We start from the raw sequence: 26828 nt of genomic DNA on the forward strand, positions 1-26828 counted from the left end.
ACAGATGTTATTGGACTCCAGCTAAAATGTCTAGGATTAAGAAGATGTAGTGCAGAAATGCAGGAGATGCAGAGGGGAGGCGGCAGACCACTTCCACATGCCTTTTTTTTAAAATATCCAGCCCTGAATGGAGACTGGAGCAGTGTGGGTGAATTGCTGTCATTGATCCTTAAGAGTGAGATTAAGGTAAGCTTTACCCTGGTCTTCTTTGTGTTGAAGTGGACGATCTGGGATTGGCGGAGCTGGGTTAAGAAGAGAGAAATTTGATTTTTTTACCTAACACTAATGGGACGGAAGGAAATTTGCAAACAAATGGACACAATTGAACCTCCATTGATCAATGAGTCTACAAGATAGATAAATACACTAGACAAAGCAAGGTGCAAAGATAAGAAAGGAAGATGGTGGATGCCCTTCGAACAGTGGAGGAGGGATAGAGAAAGTGGGTCTGATGACTATACCGGGGACAGTTTATGCTGTGAGGATGGAATCCTCGAAGATAAATGACCAAAGGATTATGGATATATCAACGCATGAACCAATACCCAAGAGCCGGGCTACATCTATAGTGAAATGAGGACAATATTAAAAAAAAAGAAAAATACATTAGCAATTCTACCTCTAGTTAAAAAAAAAACAATTTTCTCAACAGCTAATAAAAAGAATCTCAAGTTCACACCCACACTAACTAGCTCAGTGAGATTATACAATATCCCCAACAAGATTATGGAGAGCCAAGTGAGAGCCATCCATGGAACCACAGACATTGATATGTCCAGAGCGCAACCATTAAATAGAATGCAGACTATTGATTTAAAATACCTGTTCAGAAATGCAGTAGTATGCTATACAAATGAAAGAACCCAATCCAAGATAGCAGTACAAACCTCTTTCTGGAGGAAAAGCCATCTGGATATTATTTAAGCACTAACCAACTGGAAATGGATAACTGAGAAATTAACTGATATAGCAACTTTTCTGGTAGTGAGTTTAGCTAGTACAGGCTGGTCTTTGGTCCTAGTGATACCTTGCACTTCTCCTTTCTTCAGTTCATGTTCAATTCTAGTAATCACTGGCGTGTCAAACTTGAGTGAGAGTCTGAACTATTTATCCTTAAAATGTTGAAGGAAATAAAGGTGGGTATTCATCGCATACAATGCACCAATTGTCCTTTTTATTTTCCTGCAGGTCACTGTAGGTTTCCTTTTTTGTGTTACTCTCAATAGTGAATGGAATCTCTGGGGAGAAGGCTGCCTCACTCACAGGACGTAGCTCATTGCAGGAATGGGAGCTAATTTATTCTCTAGAAATGTAACTGGTCCGAGCTCAGGACAAACTCATAGCTTATGACACATGCACTTCTGCCCTCTCATAACACAGTGGGTTGCCCAGTGAATTCATGACATATGCACTTCTGCCATCTTACAACACCGGATGAGTTGGGATACAACTTATTTTATGGCATATGCCCACTTCTGCTTGGGATACAGTAAAGTAGAAGATCTTGCCATTCTATGGCATACCTGCACTTCTGGCATCTCATTACAGTAGTGGGCCCACAAGCCATGTCAGAAGATGGAGGGCCTCATGTCATTACATGATATAAGTACATTTGAGCCATCTCGGGACACAAAATGTCTAAATATAGTACTCACCATAGGAGTTGTCCAAGTGGGCCCGCTTGAGCAAGAAGTTATGCACTTTCTCCAGGCACTCTGACTCTAGGGACAAAAGGGGATGTATGAGGAAAGATAGCTGAACAAGGAAAAGTAATCACGCACATGCTCTTGCTATTTAGTAAAGAAAGTGAAAGGAGCCTTGTCTCCACAAGAGTGATTCTTTTTGAGGCGTTTTATCTCCTACAGTCACATACAAGCACTGCACCTTACCCTCATACAACACAGCATACCTGGTCCATGATACTGGCATTCACAAAGGAACTCAGCAACCCTCTGAAACGTCTTCAACGCCGGACTCAACAGATGGCACAGAAAGGCAAAGAAATCAGGATTGCTCCCTGTATGATTGAGCTGGGGGAGAAATAGAATCCGTCAAAGGGACTGTAACACATGCAGCATCAAACGTAACATAAAAGATATCTTTTTTTACCATTTTATTTAGCATTTAGATATAAATACAGCAGTACACTGGGACCAATTAAAATCTTTTGGTAAGTACATGAGGACATATTATACATTTCCCGTGATACAGTCCACAATGCTATGCAGTCGCATGCTATCCCAAAGCGTGTTCCTCTAATCTCCAAATCTCCAACGCGCCAGTCTTTGCAATCACATGGTTAACAGAGGAAGTTATTACGCTCAAGGCCTGAGCATATATCAACCATGATATTGAGCACAGAGTACAATCGGAGAGGTAGGTAGTAATATGGATCTTGTGACGACTTAACCCAAACCGGTAGGAACTACACCGTGGGCAGCCTGTGTGGGGGGACTTGTTGTTGTGCCTGAAGATATATCTTATCTTGAAAGGTCCCCAGATATCTTTGGGCCTGGAAGTAAGGGGGAGCGATGTTGTGTAAATGTCACGGTTTGTAGAGCAAGACGCCATGCTCTTCAGCCATCCTTTTACCGAGGGCGCTGGTCTACCACCCCAGCGAATTGCCACTTCTCTTTTGGCCAGCAGTAAACTAATAGTAACAAACCTGCGGGTTGCCTGCGGGAACTGTACAACTTATCCCAGTAATGCAATCTCAGGCAATGGGGTCATTGGTACCTTGACCATATCTCATGTATGGTCACCCAATATGAGTGTACGTTCGGACAGTTCCAGGCCCATAAAAGATACCTTAAGACTACAAGGCCACTAACATGAATACAGACACCAGAAACGAGAGGAGCAAGCAGAGGCTACGAAAAGCTGCTGACGGTATTATGGGAGAGATCAGAGGAGGCAGAAAAACGACGCGAAAGAAAGACAGCCATCAACAGGCAAAGAGAAAGACCGGATGAAAAAGTGAGTTTGAGACATTACTTACAGGATTAAAATCATAAGAGGCAGAGACAGAAAGACAAGAAAGGAGACTACACAAGAGGGCACCTGAAAACTGCCATACAATATAAGAATTCAGGGATTCAGGCTTTCCCGAGGGGGAGCAGAGAAACACTGCAAAGGGGGAGCAGAGAAACACTGCAAAAATGTATTACACAAAGATGGAAGAGACATAAAGGTGCGCTTACAACACCTGAGAAACACACAATACAAGAAACACTCGACAGGGGGAAGGAAACACAGAGGAGGTGAAGCATTAGAGAAAGAGAGGAAGAGAAACACTGCACAAGCGAACATGAGGGAGTGTGTCTGAGACGGAAAAATATACTTTTCAAGTCACTCTTTAAATCACTACTGAACAAGTTACTTACCTTCGGTAACGATATATCTGTAAGAAACAGTAGTTAGTATTAGATTCCTTACCTTAGAATATCCCCAGGCGTCAGTCTGGATCCGGAAACTTTTGCGTAGCAGTACCCCTGCGCGTCGGTAGGCCTCGTCTGCAGGCGTCCCCTGCGGCTCCACGTCCGTTGTCGGCGTCGTGATGACGTCACTGGAGTATATAGACGCCGCCTCCGCGCGCTGACGTCAGTTCTTTGCACACAACTTTTCCACGCCAGAACACGCAGAGCCATGTGAGAACCAACACTGGTGCCATTTGAAACTAGGGCCTTGAAAGGGATGTCCTTAACCCTAGGTATCAAGTTCGCAGAACGGGTAGGATGGGTGGGGCGGTAAGGAATCTAATACTAACTACTGTTTCTTACAGATATATCGTTACCGAAGGTAAGTAACTTGTTCATCTGAAAGAAACAGGTTAGTATTAGATTCCTTACCTTAGAATAGATACCCCAGCAATACCAACCCCGGTGGTGGGTCTGCGAACCAATACAATACTACACCAGAAAGTCCTGGAGGACCGAACGGCCAAAGAAGCCATCCCTCCGGACTTGACTGTCCAGGCAGTAGTGCCTCGCAAAAGTGTGCAGCGAGGCCCATGTAGCCGCCTGGCAAATGTCCTGCAAAGGGACTCCCCGGCCCAGGGCAGTAGTAGCCGCCGTGGCCCGAGTGGAATGGGCCCTTAGCCCAACAGGAGGCTCCTTCCGAGCCAAAGAGTAGCACGCTTTGATGCACAGAACGACCCACCGAGAGATGGTCCGTTTATGTACCGCCCGTCCCTTCTTCGCACCCACGTAGCCAACAAACAGTTGGTCATCCACCCGGAACTGGCGTGTGCGATCCATATAAAATGAAAGCGCACGTTTTGGGTCCAGACGATGGAGCCGCTCTTCATCCTTTGAAGGATGTGGAGGCGGGAAGAAGGAAGGGAGGGTGATGGACTGCCCGATGTGAAAAGCAGAGACAACTTTGGGCAGGAAAGAAGGTCTAGTCCTCAGAACCACCTTGTCTGGATGAATGGACATGAAAGGAGGTTTGACAGAAAGAGCCTGGAGCTCACTCACTCTCCTGGCAGAGGTGATGGCAACCAGGAAGGCTGTCTTTAACGTCAGGAGACGGAGAGGGCAGGAATGAAGTGGCTCAAAGGGAGCACACATCAAGAAGGTTAGAACCAGGTTCAAGTCCCACTGAGGCATCACAAACGGAACAGGTGGATACATGTGTGTGATGCCCTTCAAGAATCTTGTTACAATGGGGGACTTGAACAAAGAAGGTTGATCAGGTAGCCTTAGAAAGGCCGAAAGGGCAGAAAGGTAGCCCTTAATAGTAGCCAGAGCAGAGCCCTGCTGGGCAAGAGAAAGAAGGAAGAGAAGAACCTCAGAAAGAGGGGCAGAGAGAGGATCCACAGCCATGCTGTGCACCATGCCACAAACTTGTTCCACCGACAGGCGTATACCGATTTCGTGGAGGAACGCCTGGCTGCCAGAATCACATCACAGACTTCAGGAGGCAAGTCAAATGGCCTCAACTGTCGCCGCTCAATCTCCACGCATGGAGGTGGAGGCTTGACAGGTTCGGGTGGAGGACCGTCCCCTGCTGCTGCGACAGAAGGTCCTCCTGAAGGGGCAGGCGGATCGGGGGACCGACTGACATGTTGAGTAGCTCGGGATACCAGTACCTTCGAGCCCAGTCTGGAGCCACAAGGATGACTTGGGCCCAGTCGCGCCTGATCTTCTTCAGCACTCTGGGCAGAAGTGGTATAGGCGGAAAGGCGTATAACTGACCGCAACTCCACTCGCGCCGAAAGGCGTCGCCGTGCGAGTGCCGTCTTGGAAACTCCAATGCGCAGAACAACAGGCGACTGCCATCAAACGGCATGTCCATCAATGCACTCTGGACATCTGCCGAGAAGTTGGCGGATCTCAGCCAGGCGTGGCGACGAATCGCTACCGTCGTGGACATCGCTCTGCCCAGTGAGTCGGTCGTATCAAGACCACACCTGATGGAGTATCTTGCTGCGTCTCGGCCTTCAATCATAGCCTTGCCGAGCTTAGCCCGTACCTCCGGCGGGCATTCAGGCAGCAGGTCCGCGACCGTATCCCATGGAGAGTGGGTGTAGCGGCACAAGAGGCACGCAGTGTTGCAAGACCGCAGTCCCAGACTCAAGGATGAAAAGACCTTTTTGCCATACTGGTCGTACCTCTTAGATTCCCTGTCGGGCGGGGCTGACGGGAATGCGGTTTGGGAAGTGGAGGCCTGGATCACCAGACTCTCAGGGGTGGGATGGGTGGACAGAAACTTGGGGTCGTCTGAACACGGACGGTGGCGTCTGGCCACGTTCCTGTCAACAGGCGAACCTGAAGCGGGCCTGGACCACGTGCCCAAAAGAACGTCAGTCAAGGCCTCGTTGAACGGCAGCAGTGGCTCCTGTGGGCATGACTGCGGTTTGAGGACCTCAGTGAGGATGTTAGTCCTCACGGCCGCGACGGGGAGCACACGGTTTAGGGCCTTGGCAGCCCTCATCAACACCACTGAATAAGCTGCTCCCTCCTCCGAAGCCACGGTAGGAGGTGAGACAAGGCCAGGGTTGGGGGTAGTAGTCCAGACCACTGGCGTCACCCAAGTCACCCGTCCAACCCACGTCGTACTGACACTCACTGGTCAGAGGGTCCTCAGACCCCTCCCACTCCTCTCTGTAATCTACATCTTCACCATATTCGGAGTCAACAATGTAGACCGGCTCCTCGGGGTTCATAGGCCCCATCGGCGTCGAGCCCGGCGTTGGACGACGCCGGTCCGACTCCGCGTCCGGCGCCGGAGAGGGAATGGGGGCCCCAGGCGCCTGGGCGGCACCTGGGGTTGCCCGTAGAGAGGCCGGTAGACCAGTCAGCGTCGACCCTGAGGGCCCCTGCGGTGCCGGGATCGGAGCCGTCGACGGATCCGGGGCCGGAGCACCCGACGGCGTCGAGGCAGGATCACCCGAACCGCTAGGGCCCCCGGACGGGACCACAGGGCCTGAAGGCGCCGCGGAACCCGTCGCAGAAGACAGAGCCCTCATGGCCATGAGTAACGCCTCTATCTCCTCGGGCGACGCGCCTTGCCCAGGGACCGCAGGGTATGGAGCAGGCCGCGTCGGCGACTTACGCGGAGCCGCGGGGGTGGGGTCACCCGAACCCCCGGCCGCATCGCGCGAGCGTCGGGGGGAGTCGGGGGTACGATGACGACGCCCCGACTTCTTGTGCTTCCTACCTGAGGAACCAGATGAATGGTGACAACTTCTGGAGCGGCGACGGCTCCGCGACCGCTCCCTCGATCGCTCCCTTGACCTCCGGCCGGACCGGGACCGCTCTCGACGCGGGGCCGACACCCGGAGCTCGAGCAGCGTGCGGGACCGCTCCCGTCTAGCCTTATTCGTCAAGGCCCGGCAATCGACGCAGGAGTCCACGTCGTGGTCGGGGCCCAGGCACCGGAGGCAGAGTCGGTGATGGTCTGTGACCGACATCGTACGGTCACAGTCGTCACAATGCTTAAAACCGGGCATCCTACCGGCACCGTAGAAGAGTTCAAAAAAGATCAAAGATCAAAAACTTGGTCAAAAGACCGGAGTACTGCACTTCTCGGATCTGCGCTAACTGGCGCGGAAAAAAGAAGAACCGACGTCAGCGCGCGGAGGCGGCGTCTATATACTCCAGCGACGTCATCACAGCGCACGACGCCGACGACGGACGCGGAGCCGCAGGGGACGCCTGCAGACGACGCCTACCGACGCGCAGGGGTACTGCTACGCAAAGGTTTCCGGATCCAGACTGACGCCTGGGGATATTCTAAGGTAAGGAATCTAATACTAACCTGTTTCTTTCAGATCTTTCATGTTAGCATCCATGGAGAGTCTCAACAATGTTGATTTAAGAATCAGTCAGACAAAAATAAGAAATTCAAGAGTAATCATATCCTCAGATGAAGAGAGATAATGAATATGCATTAGACTATGAAGCCATCAGAAATGGAACTGGAACTCTCTCATAACAGTCTCTGAAAGAAAGTGGGCTGAAGATCACATTATGTGTAGTTTTATTGCAGCATACTTTGGTGAACAGCACTACTGGATTGTGAATCTGCTAGTTCATCAGTCGCCAAACAAATATTTTGAAAATGAGTACAGAGAGGCATTGGAAGCTCTTTCACACTTAACAGAATCTCAACTCCTCTAAAAAGGCCATAAAATGCCTCAAGACCCTCTTTAATTGACAGCCTGGGAGATATCTACAGCTAGAGTATCCACCGGAAAAAGCAATACCGAAGGAACTTTATCCTTCAGATAGATACTTATAACCACAGAATTCTCACCTTTGAATAGATAGCAAAGTAGTACATTGCCACAGGTCTAAAAGGATCTGTTGAGTAGCGAGAACAAAAAACAAAAAGTCTTGTAGGACCGAACAGATGAAGTTTCCTTCCCACCAGACTTCATTGTCATAGGCAGAAGTGCTTAGTGAACATATGCACTGATCCCCACTTTGCATCCTGGCAGATACCAAGAACAGGCACCCCTCATGCCAATGCAGTGGAAGCAGCCTTGGCCCTGTTGAAATGGGCTCTCAGACCCTGCGGAGGCTTTTTCTTGGCCAGTGCATAGAAGATCATAATGCGAGGACTATCCACCTCAAGAGTGTCCTCTTCTGCACACTCCTCCCTTTTTTAATTCCCACAAAAAAAGAATACACAAATATTCTTTGTCTACTTGATGGTTCTTGATACGATCAATGTAAAAAAGTAAGGGGTTCAACTAAGAAAGCCAACCTACCTCTTTTGAGGAGTGAGTAAAAGCAAACAACAATGGTAGACCTATTGATTAGCCAACATGAAAAGAAGATACGACTTTCAGTACCAAGGCCATCCAAGTCCATAACACAAACTTATTTTGAAAACAGATGGTGCAGGGCAGTTGCACTTAAAGTGCCTGCGGTTCACGCACACAATGAGCTGACATAACATCCACGAGGAAGACAGACTTCAAAGTCAAGACATACAGAGTGTTTATTGATTTTTAATCAATAAACATTAAGAAAAGGGGGAGAAAAGGGAGGGAGAAGATAAAAGAGGAGAAGATATACCTTACAAATAGCAAAACATAAGATAACATCAATCAGTCATACCTGAATCGATTTCATAACAGAAGGAGCGTCCGCATTAGCTCACAGCAGGAAAGAGCGGAGGCATAGGTCGAATTGAGGGGGGGGTTATCTTATGTGCAAAGCCTATTCCCAGTAAGATTCGCTCACAAGCAAGAGGCAACTCTTGGGACTCTCTCCAGAAATCCCCACCACATCTTGCGATCTCAAGTGCAAAGCAAGTGGGGCCCATATCTCCTTTGGCCGTGACCGCACTAGCATGAGTTAACAGTAGTTTGGTAACGGTTCTTGACAATATATTGCACCCTGCAACCAGTCAACTATCTTAGGTGCTGGTCACCTCCCCCAATGAATAGCTACCTGCTAATAGTAGCATCAAGACGCCGATGTTAAGGAGGAACTTTTTCCACATACCCCAGTAGAGACACCTGCATTGTCTGCTGTGGGAGACAGCCAGTGGTCTGAGCTACTTCCATGTAGACCCTAGACCAGAAGTATGCTACAGCGGGGCTGTTCCAGGCAGGGGGCAGACAGATGGGCTGCGGAGCTACACATCGCAGGCAACAGACGTTTTCCGCAAGTCCCATGCTGTGCAATTGCTCTGGAGTGCAATACAATCTGTGGAGAAATTTCATGTGGATAAGGTGGAGTCTATAGTTCTGGGAAAGAGCCTTTAATTGGGTATAGCAATAGCACCTTGGTTCTACAGTTATAGAGGGAGTCTGTGTCCATCTCCCAGGCAGTTCGAGCCCCAGGATCACATACAGGTGCCTTCCACTGCATTGTGGTGTATAAATGGGTGATAAGCTTGAGGGAGAAAGTATTGACAATCAGGTGTTCTAGGGGGTGGAGCACACAATGGGAATGTGTTGTGCAGTCATGGCATGTAACAGGTAGCTTGTGGTATAACATGATATCAAGTGCTGCAGGCTGGAGAGGAGTGTCAGTACCAGGAGGGGGGAGGAAACGCTCAGCAGGGTAGAGGTCACCAAACATGAGAAGCCCCAGTCGGTGGTCACACTGACAGGCCCCTACATCTGCCAGCATGGAAAGCAGAGGGTTCTTGGCCAGTGGCATGCTAGGCGGATAGGGGCAATGGATACAAGCTTGCCTCAGCAGGCCATCCCAGATGCAGGGAGCACAAGAAACCTCGTCTATCTCACCATGCAGAGGCTCGTATGTCAGGAATAGTGCCATACTAAGGGGGCACGGGCCATCTGATCAGTTTCAACTCCAGTTTGTGGTTGGAATATGATGGGGTGGAACCAGAAATGTATGAATTGGGCCTGTGCGCAGTAAGCGTAGAGGCGCATGTCAGGAACATTGAGGCTACCTTACTGAAATGGCAGAGTCAGGATCTTCCATGCCACCCGTAGCTGTTTACCTGCTCATGTCAGGGACACTAGTTCGGAAAAAAGCCTTTTAAATAAGATCACAATGAGCAGAATGTTACAAACGAGTAAAGAAACTAAGAGGGTACAACTATTTTAATAATAGTTATACTGCACCCCTATAGATGAGAGCAGTCGAGTCCAGACCAGTATGCGCCTGTTGGACAGGCCACATGAAGGGCCGCTCTCCCCCGGCCCAACCCGGTCCGAGCCCTGTCACACAGGTACCACACACCACCATTGCACGTCCTCCGTCCCCTCAGGGACCCCTGCCTTCGAACATATCGACCTCGTGGACCCGATCCACTGCTGGCCCGCGCGCCCATCCTGGGCGCCATCTTGGACACTCCACCACGAGGCCGCCTGGCCCCCGATCGACCTCAACCCTGGGCCTGGCCAGGCCTCAGACATCCCGGCACCACCATCCACCCAGGAGGTGAGCGGGCTACTTGGCAAGTCAATGAGAGAAAGAGGTGTCGATGGCTCTCCCCGCCAAGTGCCGCTCGCCCATCGCCTCCCCGGGCGCTGGCCCCACCCCCCTGCTGGGTGTCTGGACTCCCCCATCCCGGACCTCCCGACCTCCAAGTGCGAGGGTCCGGACATCAAAGAACACCAGCCCTATAACTGGGGCAGCTCCAGAGCAGGAAGGCAGTTGTATCTTGGAGTCGAGAGACGTAAAGAAGAACTCATCCTTGACGGACTACTGGCGCTGCCGTAGCTCTGCCTTGTGCACCATCGCCCTGCCTGCTGGTGCTGCCGCAACCTTCGTAACCTTCGTAATCCTTCATCGTCGTCGGGACCTGCTGGCGTGGCCGCGGACCGTTTGCAACCATCATCTTCTTCGGGACCTGCTGGCTCCGCCGCGGACCGTCGCTTCCTTCGTCCATCTCGGGACCTGCTGGCTCCGCCGCGGCCCGATCATCTAGAACGCCGAGCTCGAGGATTGAGAGCTATTTCCATCTTTTGGTAACCAAGACTGTCCCGCTACCCTTTCCCCAAACCAGAGACCAGAATCGAGGGGACCCCTGAGTCCAGACCTCCTTGTACCATTTTATCGTACTTTAAGAATCGCCTATAAAATCTCGTTGAACCTTACCCTTGTGTAGTGTCCGTCTGTGGGGGGGAAGTTACTTGTCTGTACGGTCACTGGAGTCGGCTCTCCCTGGAGACCGCTCCCCTTATCCTCGGCCGACCCTCCCGGTCCGTCTAACATTGGTGGCCAGCGGCGCGATCCGAATCACCGCATAATCGTACAGACAGTAGCTCACCCCACGACGAAATCAAGATGACAACTAAAGAAAGCGGATCCACCGAGAAATTCCAGATGGAGAAATTGGACGAGTACAACCATCGTGAACTAAAACAATTCTGCATCGAACTAGGTATCGCTACCACCGGACTAAGTACCAAAGACGATTTCAAGCATGCCCTAGAGTCTTGGGCAGAGACCGGGGTCGCCGGAACCCCCGATCGAAGCATCGCAGCAAAAACCACCATGGCTCCTGAAGAGCAAAGAACGGGTCTCTCGCAAGACGAGATCCAGGAACGAGAAAAAACCCGACTACACGAGCTAGAAATGGCTCGGCTCAAAATGGACGTTGAACTTAAGTTGGCCGAACAGAAAATAAACTTAGAGCACCTGCGTCTCCGAGAAGAAAGAGAGGAGAAACAGAGACAAAGGGAGCTCGAGGAAAAGAAACTGGCATATGAACACGAGCGACGACTAGCTGAGATTGATTTACGCAAGCAGAATAAAGAAATAGGGGTGTTCGAGCAACCCCACACCCCAGGGACAACGGAGAAAAAGGTACACATCCCCAAGGATGTCGTTCGAGAATACTTCCGAGAGGACGACATCCAGCAATGGTTTAAAGCCTACGAAATCGCTATGACTGCACACCGGATCGATAGAAACGACTGGGGAGCCGGCCTATGGGGGAGATTCCTCAATGAGGGCCGCGACACCCTGCTACAGCTCCCGGACCACCAGATGACCTCCTATGACCATATGAAAGCTGCCCTCCTCACCCGCTATGGCCTCACACCCGAAATGTACCGTCAGAGGTTCCGAGACTGCACCCGCATCCCGGGTACAACTTGGGTGGACTATGTAACCTACTTTAGCCGAGCCTTCGAGGGCTGGATCAAAGGAAGCAAGGTTACAACCTACGAACAACTGTTCAATCTCATGGTATGGGAGCACCTATCGAACAATTGCTTTATTGAACTCCGCCAGCACCTCCTCGACAGCAAGTTAACCGATCCCCGGCAGCTCGCCGCCGAAGCTGACCGATGGGAAATCACCAGAGTGGGCCGGAATGGGTCCTACGAACAGAACCGGAACAACAATGGTCAGCACCGTCCCCGAGGAGGAGGAGGAGGCCAAGGACGCGGAAGAGACAACGCTCCGGTCGCCCCCGCGGTCAGCACCACCCCCCCGGCCAACCGGGGCAGCGCCCCGGCGCGACCGGGATACCGAGCCAATGTTACGTGCCATCGATGCCAACGAGTCGGCCACTATGCCAACGATCCAAATTGCCCACAGTACCAGAGCTCAAGACCCCGCCAGGTGGCTGCTGCTGCCCTGGGGGAAGAACAGATCTCCGAGGAGCAAGAAGAATATGAGCAAGAGCATCAGGAATGGGAGCCAGCCGCCATGGCTCTAGCCTGCTTAGGGGGGAAAGACATGGTCCCGCGGGTCCCCCTACCCGCTAACACCCAGAAGTACAGCCAATGGGTGAGCATCAATGGACGCCGGGCTGAAGCCCTTCGTGACACTGGGGCCAGTGTAACAGCCGTCCGCTGTCACCTGGTGACCCCGGAACAGTATCTACCGAACATTCTCTGCCCTGTACGTTCAGCCGATAACTCGGAAAGTCTGTGTCGGATGGCCTCCGTCCCTTTCGAATGGGGGGGGGTCTCCGGCATGTTGAAAGTCACGGTCCGAGACGATGCCCCCGTAGACTGCCTCCTGGGGAATGACCTTGAAAGCTCCCCGTGGGCCGCCGTAGAACGAAGAGAACACCTGGGGATGTTAGGCGTCCCGGACTGGGCGTGCGTCACCACCCGGTCCCTGGCCGCCCGTGCCAGCCCCCGCCCAGAGGAACCCGAATGGCCGGCGCCACCGCCTCCGGTCGCCCCAGCCGAAACCACCGACCGTGACGTCCCCCCAGAACAAGCTCAACCTCCAGACCTCACTAACCTCGACCAGTGGCCTCAAGAGGGGGGGCCCACGCAAGAACAATTTCGCCAAGAACAGAAGACCTGTCCCTCCCTAGAGGGACTCCGCCAGCAAGCGCTTGCCCAAGGCGCAGGGGATACCTCCGGCACTCACTGGGTCTACTGGGACAATGACCTGCTGTACAGTGAGCAAAGAATCGCGGAGCTGGGGGCCAGCCGAGTACTGGTGGTGCCCCTCCGTTTTAGAGACTTTCTGCTAAACCTGGCCCACGATGTCCCCCTGGCGGGACACCTGGGTCAAGATAAAACCTACAGTCGTCTGGTGACCCACTTCTTCTGGCCCAAAATGAGGAACGATGTACACCAGCATTGCCGATCTTGCCCCACGTGCCAAGCCAGTGGAAAGAGCGGCCGCAAACTAAAAGCCCCCCTGCAACCTTTTCCCGTGGTCACCACCCCGTTCGAGAGGGTCGGGATAGACATCGTGGGGCCCCTGGACCCGCGCACAAAACAAGGTCATCGGTTCATCCTGGTGCTAGTGGACCACGCCACCCGCTACCCCGAGGCTGTTCCCCTGCGAACTGTGACAGCCCCGGTAGTCGGCCGGGCTCTAATGGGGATCTTCTCCCGTGTGGGCTTCCCCCGAGAAGTCGTCAGCGACAGAGGCACGAACTTTATTTCTAAATATATGAAGTCCCTCTGGCAACAGTGCGGGGTTACCTACCGATTCACGACCCCCTATCACCCTCAAGGAAACGGACTCGTTGAGCGGTTCAACCGCACGCTCAAAGGGATGATCGGGGGGTTGGAAGAACCCCTCCGTCGCCAGTGGGATGTACTGCTGCCGTGCCTCCTCTTCGCATATCGAGAGGTTCCCCAGAAGTCCCTGGGCTTCAGCCCGTTTGAACTGCTATATGGACATCCAGTGCGGGGGCCGCTCAGCCTAGTCAAAGAGGGCTGGGAGATGCCCCCTCTAAAGAACCCACCAGATGTCTTCCGGTACCTCCTAACACTCCGCAACCAGACCCGGCGGTTCAGAGAGCTGGCAAAAGCCAACCTAGAGGCCAGTCAAGAGGACATGAAAAAGTGGTATGACCGGAATGCCTCCTCCATCGAATTTGAACCTGGGCAACAGGTATGGGTGATGTCCCCCACCGAACCCTGCGCCCTGCAAGACAAGTGGACGGGGCCCTTCAAAGTAGTCGAGCGCAAGGGTCCTGCCACCTATCTCATCGACATGGAATCTTCCCGGAACCCCCTCCGGGTCCTCCACGCTAACAGACTGAAACCCCACTTTGTGCGCTCCGAACTCGGCCTCCTGATGGCCACCGACAATGGGGTTGAAGAGGACTCCGAGCCCCTCCCTGACCTCCTACGGACTCAGGAGAAAGACGGCTCCGTGGATGGGGTCCGACTCTCGGAGGCCCTCACCCGAGAGCAACACCAGGAGTGTCGAGTCCTCCTGTCACAGTTCGCCAACCTGTTCTCCCTCACCCCAGGGGTCACTTCCTGGTGTGTGCACGATGTGGACACGGGGGACAGCCCCCCTATCCGCCACCGGGCCTACCGCGTGCCAGATCGGGTACGGGCCTGCATCCAGGAAGAGGTAGCCAAAATGCTCACACTCGGGGTCATCGAGCCCTCAGACAGCCCCTGGGCCAGTCCTGTAGTACTGGTCCCCAAAGCGGCCGCCCCTGGCACCCCACCGGAACTCCGGTTCTGCGTCGACTACCGGGGCTTGAATGCGGTCACCAGAACAGACGCACATCCCATCCCCCGGGCGGATGAACTAATCGACCGCATGGGAGCTGCCCGCTACCTCAGCATTTTCGACCTGACGGCGGGCTACTGGCAAATCGGCCTCACACCCCGGGCCCAAGAACGTTCTGCCTTTTCCACCCCCGATGGGCATTACCATTTCAAGGTCATGCCCTTCGGCATGAAAAATGCCCCAGCAACATTTCAGCGGCTCGTCAATCAGGTCCTGGCGGGGCTCGAAGGGTTCAGTGCCGCCTACCTAGACGACATCGCTGTATACAGCCACCATTGGTCCGAGCACCTCCACCACCTCCGAGCAGTGCTACAAGCCCTTCAGCGAGCTGGCCTCACGATCAAGGCCAGCAAATGTCAAATTGGGCAAGGATCTGTGACCTACCTCGGGCACCAGGTGGGAAGCGGCCTGGTGGCCCCTCTGCAGCTCAAAATTGCCGCCATCCAGTCCTGGCAGCCACCCATCACCCAGACCGAGGTACGAGCCTTCCTGGGCCTCACGGGCTATTACCGAAGGTTCGTGAAAGACTATGGTACTATCGTGGGGCCCCTCACAGAACTCACGTCAAAAAATCAACCCAAAAAAGTCAACTGGACCCCGGAGTGCCAAACAGCATTCGAACAATTGAAAGCCGCCATGTGTACCGCCCCGGTGCTCCAGGCCCCCGACTACAACCGGGAGTTCGTCGTCCAGACGGATGCCTCCGACCATGGCATTGGGGCAGTCCTGTCTCAAGTGAACACCGAAGGCCTTGATCAGCCAGTGGCCTTCATCAGCAGGCGCCTCCTACCACGGGAACAACGCTGGAGCACCATAGAGAGGGAGGCCTTCGCTGTGGTATGGGCCCTCAAGAAGCTCCGGCCCTACCTCTTTGGCACACACTTTCGGGTGCAGACCGATCACCGACCCCTGCAGTGGCTGATGCAGATGCGGGGGGAAAACCCGAAGTTACTACGTTGGTCCATCTCCCTACAAGGGATGGACTTCACAGTTGAACACCGGCCTGGGCCGGATCACGCCAACGCAGATGGCCTGTCCCGGTTCTTCCGCCTCGACGAGGAGAGTCCCCAAGAGGATGGGTAACTCTCCCCGCCTTCAGCTGGGGGGGACGCATGTTGGACAGGCCACATGAAGGGCCACTCTCCCCCGGCCCAACCCGGTCCGAGCCCGGTCACACAGGTACCACACACCACCATTGCACGTCCTCCGTCCCCTCAGGGACCCCTGCCTTCGAACATATCGACCTCGTGGACCCGATCCACTGCTGGCCCGCGCGCCCATCCTGGGCGCCATCTTGGACACTCCACCACGAGGCCGCCTGGCCCCCGATCGACCTCAACCCTGGGCCTGGCCAGGCCTCAGACATCCCGGCACCACCATCCACCCAGGAGGTGAGCGGGCTACTTGGCAAGTCAATGGGAGAAAGAGGTGTCGATGGCTCTCCCCGCCAAGTGCCGCTCGCCCATCGCCTCCCCGGGCGCTGGCCCCACCCCCCTGCTGGGTGTCTGGACTCCCCCATCCCGGACCTCCCGACCTCCAAGTGCGAGGGTCCGGACATCAAAGAACACCAGCCCTATAACTGGGGCAGCTCCAGAGCAGGAAGGCAGTTGTATCTTGGAGTCGAGAGACGTAAAGAAGAACTCATCCTTGACGGACTACTGGCGCTGCCGTAGCTCTGCCTTGTGCACCATCGCCCTGCCTGCTGGTGCTGCCGCAACCTTCGTAACCTTCGTAATCCTTCATCGTCGTCGGGACCTGCTGGCGTGGCCGCGGACCGTTTGCAACCATCATCTTCTTCGGGACCTGCTGGCTCCGCCGCGGACCGTCGCTTCCTTCGTCCATCTCGGGACCTGCTGGCTCCGCCGCGGCCCGATCATCTAGAACGCCGAGCTCGAGGATTGAGAGCTATTTCCATCTTTTGGTAACCAAGACTGTCCCGCTACCCTTTCCCCAAACCAGAGACCAGAATCGAGGGGACCCCTGAGTCCAGACCTCCTTGTACCATTTTATCGTACTTTAAGAATTGCCTATAAAATCTCGTTGAACCTTACCCTTGTGTGGTGTCCGTCTGTGGGGGGGAAGTTACTTGTCTGTACGGTCACTGGAGTCGGCTCTCCCTGGAGACCGCTCCCCTTATCCTCGGCCGACCCTCCCGGTCCGTCTAACAGCGCCCTTCGAGTTAAGTCACAGCTTGCCCAGTGTTTGCCAACCACAGCTCATCAACATCCCTACTGAGCCAGATACGCAGATATCGAATTGGTTTCACTGTCCACTGAAGTGGGTAATCAGACTGAAACTAACAGGGGATGGGGTGAGGGGAATAGAGGACGTCAACCAGTTGATGAAGATCCTGGTGAAGCCACCGAAGTGGATCAGATCCCGAATGATAGGAGAGAGGTTGGACTGGGGGTCTCGGACAAACAAGTTTACATCATCTGTATACATGGACTACAGTATCCCTCTAGCAGTGAAATGGAGGGATCTGTCAGCATGATGCTGACGTAACCAATCAGCCAAGGTCTCCATTGCTTTTGCTAAAAGAATAGGAGTTAAAGGGCACCCTTGCCTGGTGCCCCTAGCGACAGAGAACAATGCGCACACACTCCCATTAATACACAACCACACCATAGGGGAGGAACATAGTAGTCGAATCAGGTGCAGAAAGCCTACGCTAATGCTGAGAATTGGGAGGAGGCTGGAGAGGCACAGCATTCTGAGGAATCAAACACTTTGGCGCCCGGAAGTACTGCAAGAGGCTCAAGGTGGGGTCTATTTTATGCATGAATACAAACACCATGCAGAGGTTATGTGCAGTCAACCGTCCTCCTAGCACTATGGATTGGTCCAGCCAGCCAATAGCAAGCAGGAGAAGCAAAAGGCAGATGGCAATTAGCTAGGCAAATATCTTATTATCAACATTTATATTGACAGCTACCTATAAGAGTCACACCTGCAATTGCAGGCTTGCCAGGTTGTAGAATGGTTAAGAGAACTGTATCACATAGGGAGGACAGTTAGCTGGTCCAGGGATAAAGAGTCATATTCCATTGCTAAGAGATGAGGAGCAGGCATATTCCTTATAGAAGGATATGGTGATCCCATCCAAACCTGGCACTCTTTCTCAAGGCATGCTCAGGATGACCTGCACTATTTCCTTAGTTGTGAGCAAACATCCAAGTTAAAGCGTTATGCGTTACCTAGCCACAGGAGTTGGATCGTGTCCAAATACGCGTCTAAGGCGGGGTGTACGGTGTCATACATATGCAGTGTATCCATTATAATAGTAGGACGTCATGACATGCAAGATCTCATCTAACTTGGTATGGGGTACTTTATGGGCATCTAAAAGTTCAGGAATATACAATCTAGCCCAAAGTTTATGGACAAGCCTACCGGCATCTTAATGGATCCATCACCATCACCTTAGCATCACACCATCGCCTCTCTTTTAACATAGTGAATCTCCCTGATCCCCTTTTCCATATATTCTGAAAGCTTTTCCTTAAGGTACGCGAGTGTCAGTGAATTGCTTGTGGTAAAGAATTCCAGTTCCAGTGTGTGAATGTCTGCTCCTAATTTGGTAAGTTGCGTACGTATTGCCTTGAGAATGTAGGATTGCTTCGCCATGCAGATGCCCCAGATGACTACTTTGAACACCTCCCATAATATGGAGGGCGAGTCAACCAACCTGTGATTGTATGTAAAGAATTCTAGGATGGCGTGCAGATTTTATCTCAAAACACTGCATCACGGAGAGCGTGAGGGCCTAGCTTCCAGGTGAAGGCCTTGAGATGGGGTGTGGGGTGATTTCCAACAAAACTGAAGCATGATCAAAGAGGGTTCTGGGAACATGACTAACATTTGTGGTCTAGGTAAGAGCATCTTGAGTAGAGGTTATGCAGGTGCCTTCAGCACTATGGACATGTCGCACGACCCTAGTGTTTTGCATGCTGTTATATTGAATGTGTGTGTGGAGTCGAGCCACAGCACCTGGATGGGGTTGCTGAGTGTCACTGGATCGGTCTACAGTGTGATCTAGGATGACACTGAAATCACCTCTGCATAAAATAGTGCCAGGCCCTAGTGTGGATATTAAGCGCCAGACCTCTGCAAATAATTCCAGGATATCTGTGTTAGGACCATATATTGAGGCCAGAATCACTGGGAAGTTATCTAGCATGCACTGTATAATGACAACCTGCCTTCTGTGTCAGGTGTAGACCCTAATGGAGGAGAACGGCCGTACCGCAGGCAAAGTTCGATTACAAAGAGGTATGTGAGTCAGCAATCCAGCTTGCCCTGAGACAGGAAGCAGTTGCTTGGTTCAAATGGAGTTCCTGGAGAAAACACACATCTAAATGATGCCTATTGCTGTATGCATGCACTAGCCATGCCTTGCACCACAGATCATTGAGTCCCCGAATATGGCAGGTCCAGTATCTAATGGATGTCCGGGGGGACAAGTGACGAATGGAGAACCACATCTAGAATAGAGAGATCTATTGCTAGCGCAGAGGTGGCGGGGGGGAGGGGCTTTTACATTGTGGCATATAAGCTATATAGGGAAAATACAACAACAAACAAATACCCACCCACCACCAACTTCAACCCTCCCAACCCGGTTGAAATGACACAACCCACCCCTCCCAGCCAAACCCATTGTCAAAGAATAGTGTAGCACACTTAGAAACATCCCTCAGCAAAAGCAGAGGACCAGTCGGACACCTCAAGCAACAATAGTCTTGGTGGCTGAAGGAAGTATATAGAAGTCCCCTGGGAGTCGACGCAGGTAAACAAACATGGAAAAGAGTGGTGTCAATGACCCAGCCTTAGGATCAGCACCCACAACCATGAGTAAGTGAAGGCAACAGCACTACGCATGGGGAACCCGTGAAAGGTGAGCCCCAAACTCACCCGCAGCGGGAAAACAACAACATGTAAAAGTAAAAGATGCCGGATCTCTAGTCGTTATCGCTGAGGTGGTAATTTCTGGCAAGTACGGGGTCAAGTAAAGGAGCTGTCAGTGTTTGCTAGGTGTCAGGAAAACTCCATGGTGCTCTTGGGATCCCTGAAGTAGCGCTGTTTGCCTTCAACTTGTATTCGCAGTTGAGGCGGGTAGAGCATGGAGTAGATGATCTCAGACATTTGAAGTAGGGGTTTCACTGGGAGGAACACTCCGATTGTAGCCAGGACCGCAATGGTATTGCCCTGATGCTGGATCGAATGACGTTCTCTGGCGATCCGTAGGGTGGTATATGTATCCCTGTAATTGAGTAGTCTGACCATGATGGGTCTCACCAGCGCACCAGGAGAAGGAAGCAGGCTCAGCATGTGGTGCGCCCATTCAATGATGAAGACCAGTAAGAGAGTATCACCAAACAGGGAGCAGAACATGTTTTAGAGAGCCGTGGACTCAAGGACTCGAAGGAGGCTTAGGTTGTTCTGTCAGGATCACACTTCAAGGTCTTCATTCTTGAGCTTAATAACCTTTGGTACTTCTTCTTGTTCACCAGCGGTGGTGTGAGTCTTCAATATTGGAGGTGCAGGTTTCCAGGTGATCAAGACGTTCATCATGTTTGTTCATTATTTCCTTTATGCAATTGATTCTGCTGGTCAATAGCCCTATTATGTAGTCAATGGTTCAGAGGCTGTACTTTACGTTGACCAGCATCTCCCTGATGTCTTGGTCCAGCGTGCTAGCTCTAGGAGCGGGCGCATGAGCTCTTGTCTGGATCAGTCATGCATGTTTGCCATCAAAGAGCAACTTAGATTACTTAGTGTCCTGCTTGCCCACGGTGACTGACCACTGTGCAGAGCTGTATGATGAGTTCCGCCTCACCCTAGCGTCGAAAATCTCGAGGGGTCCGGGAGTATGAGTAGACTCCGTTGTATTATCAGACGGGGATGCAGAGCAAGGGCATTCAGGGCTCAGACTCTTCGCAGCCCACACAGATATCAGGAGCAAAGACAGTCCACCAAAAGTCTGAAGTGAAGCAGAAGGCGAAGTACCGCCCGAGGCATCATCCCGCCAAGCACTAGTCATCCGCCCCCTTCAAGTCCCACCTCACCCCAGAACCCTCAGGAGGAGGAACCGGGGGCACAAGCAGACTCTAGGTAAGAGGCACTGGGCAGCTCACCACAGCAGGCAGTCTCAATGCATGGCACGTATGGGGTACAGATCCAGTTTCACTCTCTCCTGGTGTAGGCTGGCGGATGGGTAGACATCCACTCAAGGTCACTTAACAGTAAATGACCGATCAGGAATGCCCACTCCGCGACGCCAGCTTGCCCCCCCCAGAGCGCTCTGATGCTCTGGACCACGAGCACTGTAGAAGGAGGCACCTGGGTTCAGCTGCCTCCTCTTATGCTCAGCGGCGGCAGCCACAACCACCATGCCTCAGAGGGGTCCGCCCAGAAGAAGGTGAAGCCGCCGCGGGGTACACCTGGCTGAATGTCCCAGGGGCCCAGCATCTCTAGCTGCGGCCAGGGTCTCCCTGCTCCGGTGCAGACACGATCAGTGCCTGGTGTGCAGAACAAGGTGCTAGGCCTCAGCATCGACTGCAACATGAGGACTAGGCCCGGCACAGCCTAAAAGGCACAGGCTCGAAGAACTCCACAGGATGGATGACTGGAAAAATTGGGATTGCGATCACCTCACGCTACTCTCCGCTGCAGGTGTCACCCTACGTGGAGTAGAAAATCATTCTGACACCTCAGAGATTACGTGGATTATTTCTTTGGCTAGGTGAGTCCCACTTTGCGGGGGTCATCTTGCAGCCGGGCTCTCTCATGGCACCCATGCATAGGATAGAATTACATACACACAAGGAATGTCAAGATAAGGTTAAAGGCCCACAATGTAGTCACAAATAGATTGTGAGGGAACACCTTTAATAAGTCTCATCACAACAGGTGATGTAAAGAAGTACAGTTGGTCCGACAAATGTAGAATGTCTGAAAGGGGTGCCAAATAACCTTTTCCAGTGCACACGGAAAAACCTTGCTTGGCTAAAGACATAACAAATAAAAGGACAACAGATTAACCAGTAAGAGGTCAGTGTCTCGTGCAAGACATCAGAATACATATTTGCCCCAGCGTGCAGCATAAATGAAATCGGACGGCGAGGATGGCCAATATTACCTCATGTGGTAAATCTTAAACAGTCAATTGGTGCAGCTCAATGGCAAAACATGGAGGTGCAATTTTTAGATTCAGGTGAAGGAACCTGTAAAGTAGAGGTGGAGGCATAGGTTCCTTCTGTAATTCTTTTATTTAGAATAAAAGGTGGAGAACAGGTGGTGCCAGGAAGCACAACCGTACAGCAATATAGTCAGCCTTCAACTGACACATACAGTGAGAACACAAGATGATGTAAAAGCATTCTATAGATAAGCTCGCTCTTAACACGAGCCTTAAAGTAACATACCACATAATAATAAGCACAACATAACACCCCCCCCCCCACAAAGAAACCAAAGGAAAAACAGGAAGGGGAAGGAAAAAAAATAAAAGGGAAAAAGAAACAAAGAAAACCCCGGGTGACCTACCTAACATAATCTTTTAACCAACTAGGCAAAACTTTTTTCCTTTTGGAACCTTCTGCAGCAGACAAACTGGGCACAGAAACTGCTTCACTATCAGCGGAAGGAGAACTCTCACTTCCACCCTTGTACCCTACGTCAACTTGACATGGACCATGCAAAGACCTACTAACCTGACAGTCAGGAGCACTTTCAGGAGCACTAACCACCACTTCCCCTCCCTTAATTGAGGAAGCGATTCGCCAGGCGCTAGCTGAGATTGTAACTCACTGTTTTCAAAATAGTCTTCAACCCAATCAAAATCAGTTGGTCTCCTCCTCGCAAATCTCTCCTCATCATGATTTTGACAAATATCCAATGCAACATCCTTTAGGTTCCAAACCTTACCATCACTTAATCTGACCGAGTTCCTAGGAACATCAACGACCTTCTTAGGCGAATCAAATTTATTCTCACCTTTCAAAACTTTGTAAGGTTTCTTGATCCTTACCCAATCTCCAGCTTTTACAACGACATCCTTTGCACCATGTCGTTTATCATAGTACACCTTACTTCTGCAATGAACTAACTCTAAAAAAAATTTCACCTCCTCAGGTGACCATTCCTGAACACTGTCTTTGAATAACCAACCTGGATTAAATTTGCACCTGGGTAATCTACCTCTCATCATTACAAAAGGGGATACACCCGTACAATTGTTCAACGTCACTTTATAAGACCAAACAGCTTTCTGTATTTCCAATTTCCAATTTAAACCCTTGTTGTTAGCCGCCTGCAAAATGCCTTTAATCACCCTATTAAAGCGTTCTACAGTTCCATTTCCGCTAGGATTGTACAACGAGGTTGTTTTATGTGTGATGCCACACTTCTCAAAATATTCTTTAGCAGCTTTGGACAAAAATTGTACTCCATTGTCCGTTAGAATATTCACTGGTAACCCTTCTACTAAAAAAATCTTATCCAAGAATTTTAAAACTGCCTGAGTGTCCACTTTATCCACAAATTTAACCACAGGCCACTTGGTGAAAAGATCAATAGCAACCAAGCCATATTCCTTCGCATCACCAATCGGACCAAAAATGTCCACAGCGATAGTTTCCCAAGGCAGACTCGGAATGAGTCCCTCACTCATCGTTGGTCTCAAAGTCCTCAAGGTTTTATCTGCAGAGCTACAAACAGAACAACTCTTAACAAAGGTTTCTACTTCCTTATCAACCTTCGGCCACCAAAACAAATTTTTGACAGACAACTTAGTCCTTACTATACCAAAAAGTCCCTCATGAAACATCCGTAAAATCTTTTTCCTTAACCCAGCAGGTGGAACAATCCTGTCCCCCCTCATCAAAACCTCTTTCTCAAATGACAACTCAGACCGTACCTACCAACACGGTTTCAAACTGCCTGACAAAAATTTTTCTTTGGGCCAACCCTGACAAATAAATTTTGAAACTTCCACTAACTCCTTGTCCATATCATGCTCCTTTAACCAATCCTCCCTGCTGATTGCTGGAACACCAGAATCATGTACAAACGCTACACTAAAGTTCCCCCAAGGGTCATCTACACATTCTTCTAGCGGGGAAGGTAGTCTTGATAAACAATCAGCTACAACATTGTCTTTCCCTGGTACATAAGTGATACTGCATATGTATTCCTTCATACGCATAGAAATCCTTGTCAACTTGTCCCCTATTTTATGTGTAAATTTCTTCCTCCATACCTCCTCATTAACAATCGTGTACGGAGATCCAGAATCAGCATACACATTCACCTTAATGCCACCTAAAGATACTTCGCAAATTGGTTTACCTTCCATTGCTTCATCAGTAATATTCAACATATAGTTCCCCCTCACATTTTTCACACAACCATCCTCATCTTCACCACTTTCGCTAGCACTCGCATCCTCATTCCAGATACATTTGACATTACTGCGCTTGCGACACATTTTACTAAAATGGCCTATTAGTCCACACACACTACATTTTTTCCGCAGGGCAGGGCACGACTTATAGTAAGCCATATGTACTTTGCTACCGCAACGGTAACACCTTCTGTCATCCACTCTGTTGTCTCTTCCTTGATTCCTGAAAGATTGACTAAAGTTCTTGTTCTGAAATTGCTTATTCTGACTTTTTGTTGTTCCTTGAATCTTGAAAACGGCAGATGATGCTTTGTCCGATTCCTTAACTGTATCTTTGACAACAGAAGCACATCTCCCTGACATTTCTGATTTCCTCATTATAGCAAGTACGTCATCTAGAGGTGCGTCACCATTTACCCAGAGGCGATCCTGAATCGGTGAGTTATCATTGTGCATAACTAGTTGGTCTCGAATGAGGTCATCGTGCAAATTTCCAAACTTACAGTCAATAGCAAGTTTTTTAAGTCATCAAACCATTCATCAACCAGCTCTTTTTTCTTTTGTTTCCTCTGAAAGAATTTGTGCCTCACTACACCTATACACACCTTAGGTGCAAGATACCTATCCATATCTGCGATGGCGTTATCAAATTCACTTAGGTCAGCATTAATTACTTTTTGCATTCGTGAATACGTTTTTAAGCCTTTAGGTCCCAAAGAATGCAAAAGTATCCTTTTCTTTTGTTCAGGTTTCATTTTTGTATTCTCATCAATAGCACAAATGTAGTTGTTAAAATACTCTTTCCATTCCACCCATTTCATGTCTGGTTGGGAACCTGTAGCCCAAAAAGGTTGTGGGGGACTGATCACAAAACTTTGTTGAGCCATTCCTTCTTTCAAATTTCCCTGGGATTGATCTCCCGTATCCATACAAGTAAAATACTTAAATATGTGATTTCTTCAATAACGTAAAATCTTCAATAACGTAAAATATATATATATATAAAAAAAATTATGTGCCCTGACAGTCTCACCTGTTCTCCTTGTAAGTTGTTTGTTAGAAATAATGCGTCGCTTAATTGTTTTAACTTGACAGTGCCACTTATTAAAGGAAACGGCGTTCCTTCGTTTGCTTCGGTGAAACTGACAAAGAGTGAGGAGTTTGCTGATGAAATCCAAAATGGCCGCTACGCAGGGTCACGCAACGTGACCTTGCGCGAATGCATCACCACGCAAGCGGCACGCAGGACCAGAAGCCGTGACAGAGGTTCCAAGAAGTTTGTGGCTCAAGGTTCGCGCAGCAGAGTATCGTGCATGGAACCCAATGCAGAGTTAGAAGATGCAACCATGCGCCGCGGCCCAACCGAACCTAGTAAGTGACTTCTCGCCTACCTAAAGCACTTAGACGAATATATGAAATCCAAAGTTAAGCAGACGCTGTAGAAAAGATCCTCATAAGTCTTTGTTACAAATTCCAAATCCAATTCCAGACATCAATTTCTTCTTCAGTGAATGAAAAGAGAAAGAAAAAAATATATATCGTCACAAGGTTGAAAAAAAAAAAAAATCCAGATCTCGATTGTCGCCAATTGTAAAGTAGAGGTGGAGGCATAGGTTCCTTCTGTAATTCTTTTATTTAGAATAAAAGGTGGAGAACAGGTGGTGCCAGGAAGCACAACCGTACAGCAATATAGTCAGCCTTCAACTGACACATACAGTGAGAACACAAGATGATGTAAAAGCATTCTATTGATAAGCTCGCTCTTAACACGAGCCTTAAAGTAACATACCACATAATAATAAGCACAACATAACAGAATCTGCCTTATGTTGTAAAGGAGGAGTTCTAACACTGCAATACTCATGTGATGACAAGCTTTGTTATAGCACACAACCTGAGCGTGATCTTCCCTAGACAGTCAGAATACAACTGACCACCTTGGAATTCTCCCTACTCAATATTCTCTAAACAGAATGACAACATTGTCATAGTAACAAATGATATCATAACCCATCACTGCTGAGTCAGGAGGACAACCCAAAGAGGTAGCCTGATCAGAAGACAGATGTGCATGCCCAGGAATTCCAGATACCAAAATCCCCTGGTCCAGTCTGCGGTCACTAGGATGACTTGGACCCAGTCATTCTTGCTCTTCTTCAGATGTCGAGTTAGGAATGATAGTGGTGGAAGGGCTACAGAAGTCCACTGATCCATTTTGGCTGGAATGAATCTCCTAATGAGTGTGCTTGTGGTAAGTCCAAAGCACAAACTTGTTGACACTGGCCGTTTTAGAATGGGGCACAAAAGGTCTAGCATGGCCTCTCCATACTGGTGAAAGACTCCCTGCCCCACTCATGATCTGCCAGACGACGAATGCCTAAACCATCTGCCTTGGCATTCAGGGACCCTGCTAGGTGCTTGTCAACCAGGAAAATGATCTGGTGCTCCAGCAAACGCTAGCGACGCAAAAACTTTTAACAAAGTATCAACACACAGCGCCCTGCTTGTTGTAGGACTACGTAGAAAATGTGTTGCTC

General features: G+C 50.4%; 1 protein-coding gene across 2 annotated transcripts in view; it reads right to left on the minus strand.

Annotated features, from left to right (window-relative positions):
• The window catches only part of GPAT2 (glycerol-3-phosphate acyltransferase 2, mitochondrial), a 1776577-nt gene that overhangs the window by 213841 nt on the left and 1535908 nt on the right, over positions 1 to 26828 (minus strand). For both annotated transcript variants that reach the window (XM_086944751.1, XM_086944750.1), the window contains 2 exons: positions 1910 to 2030; positions 1656 to 1721 (listed from right to left, as the gene is read on the minus strand). In XM_086944751.1, coding sequence (XP_086800877.1) covers positions 1656 to 1721; positions 1910 to 2030 — 187 coding nt within the window. The remainder of the gene's footprint in view (positions 1 to 1655; positions 1722 to 1909; positions 2031 to 26828) is intronic.

The sequence above is a fragment of the Lissotriton vulgaris genome, chromosome 11, assembly GCF_964263255.1.
Source record: "Lissotriton vulgaris chromosome 11, aLisVul1.2, whole genome shotgun sequence".
Lineage (NCBI taxonomy): Eukaryota > Metazoa > Chordata > Amphibia > Caudata > Salamandridae > Lissotriton > Lissotriton vulgaris.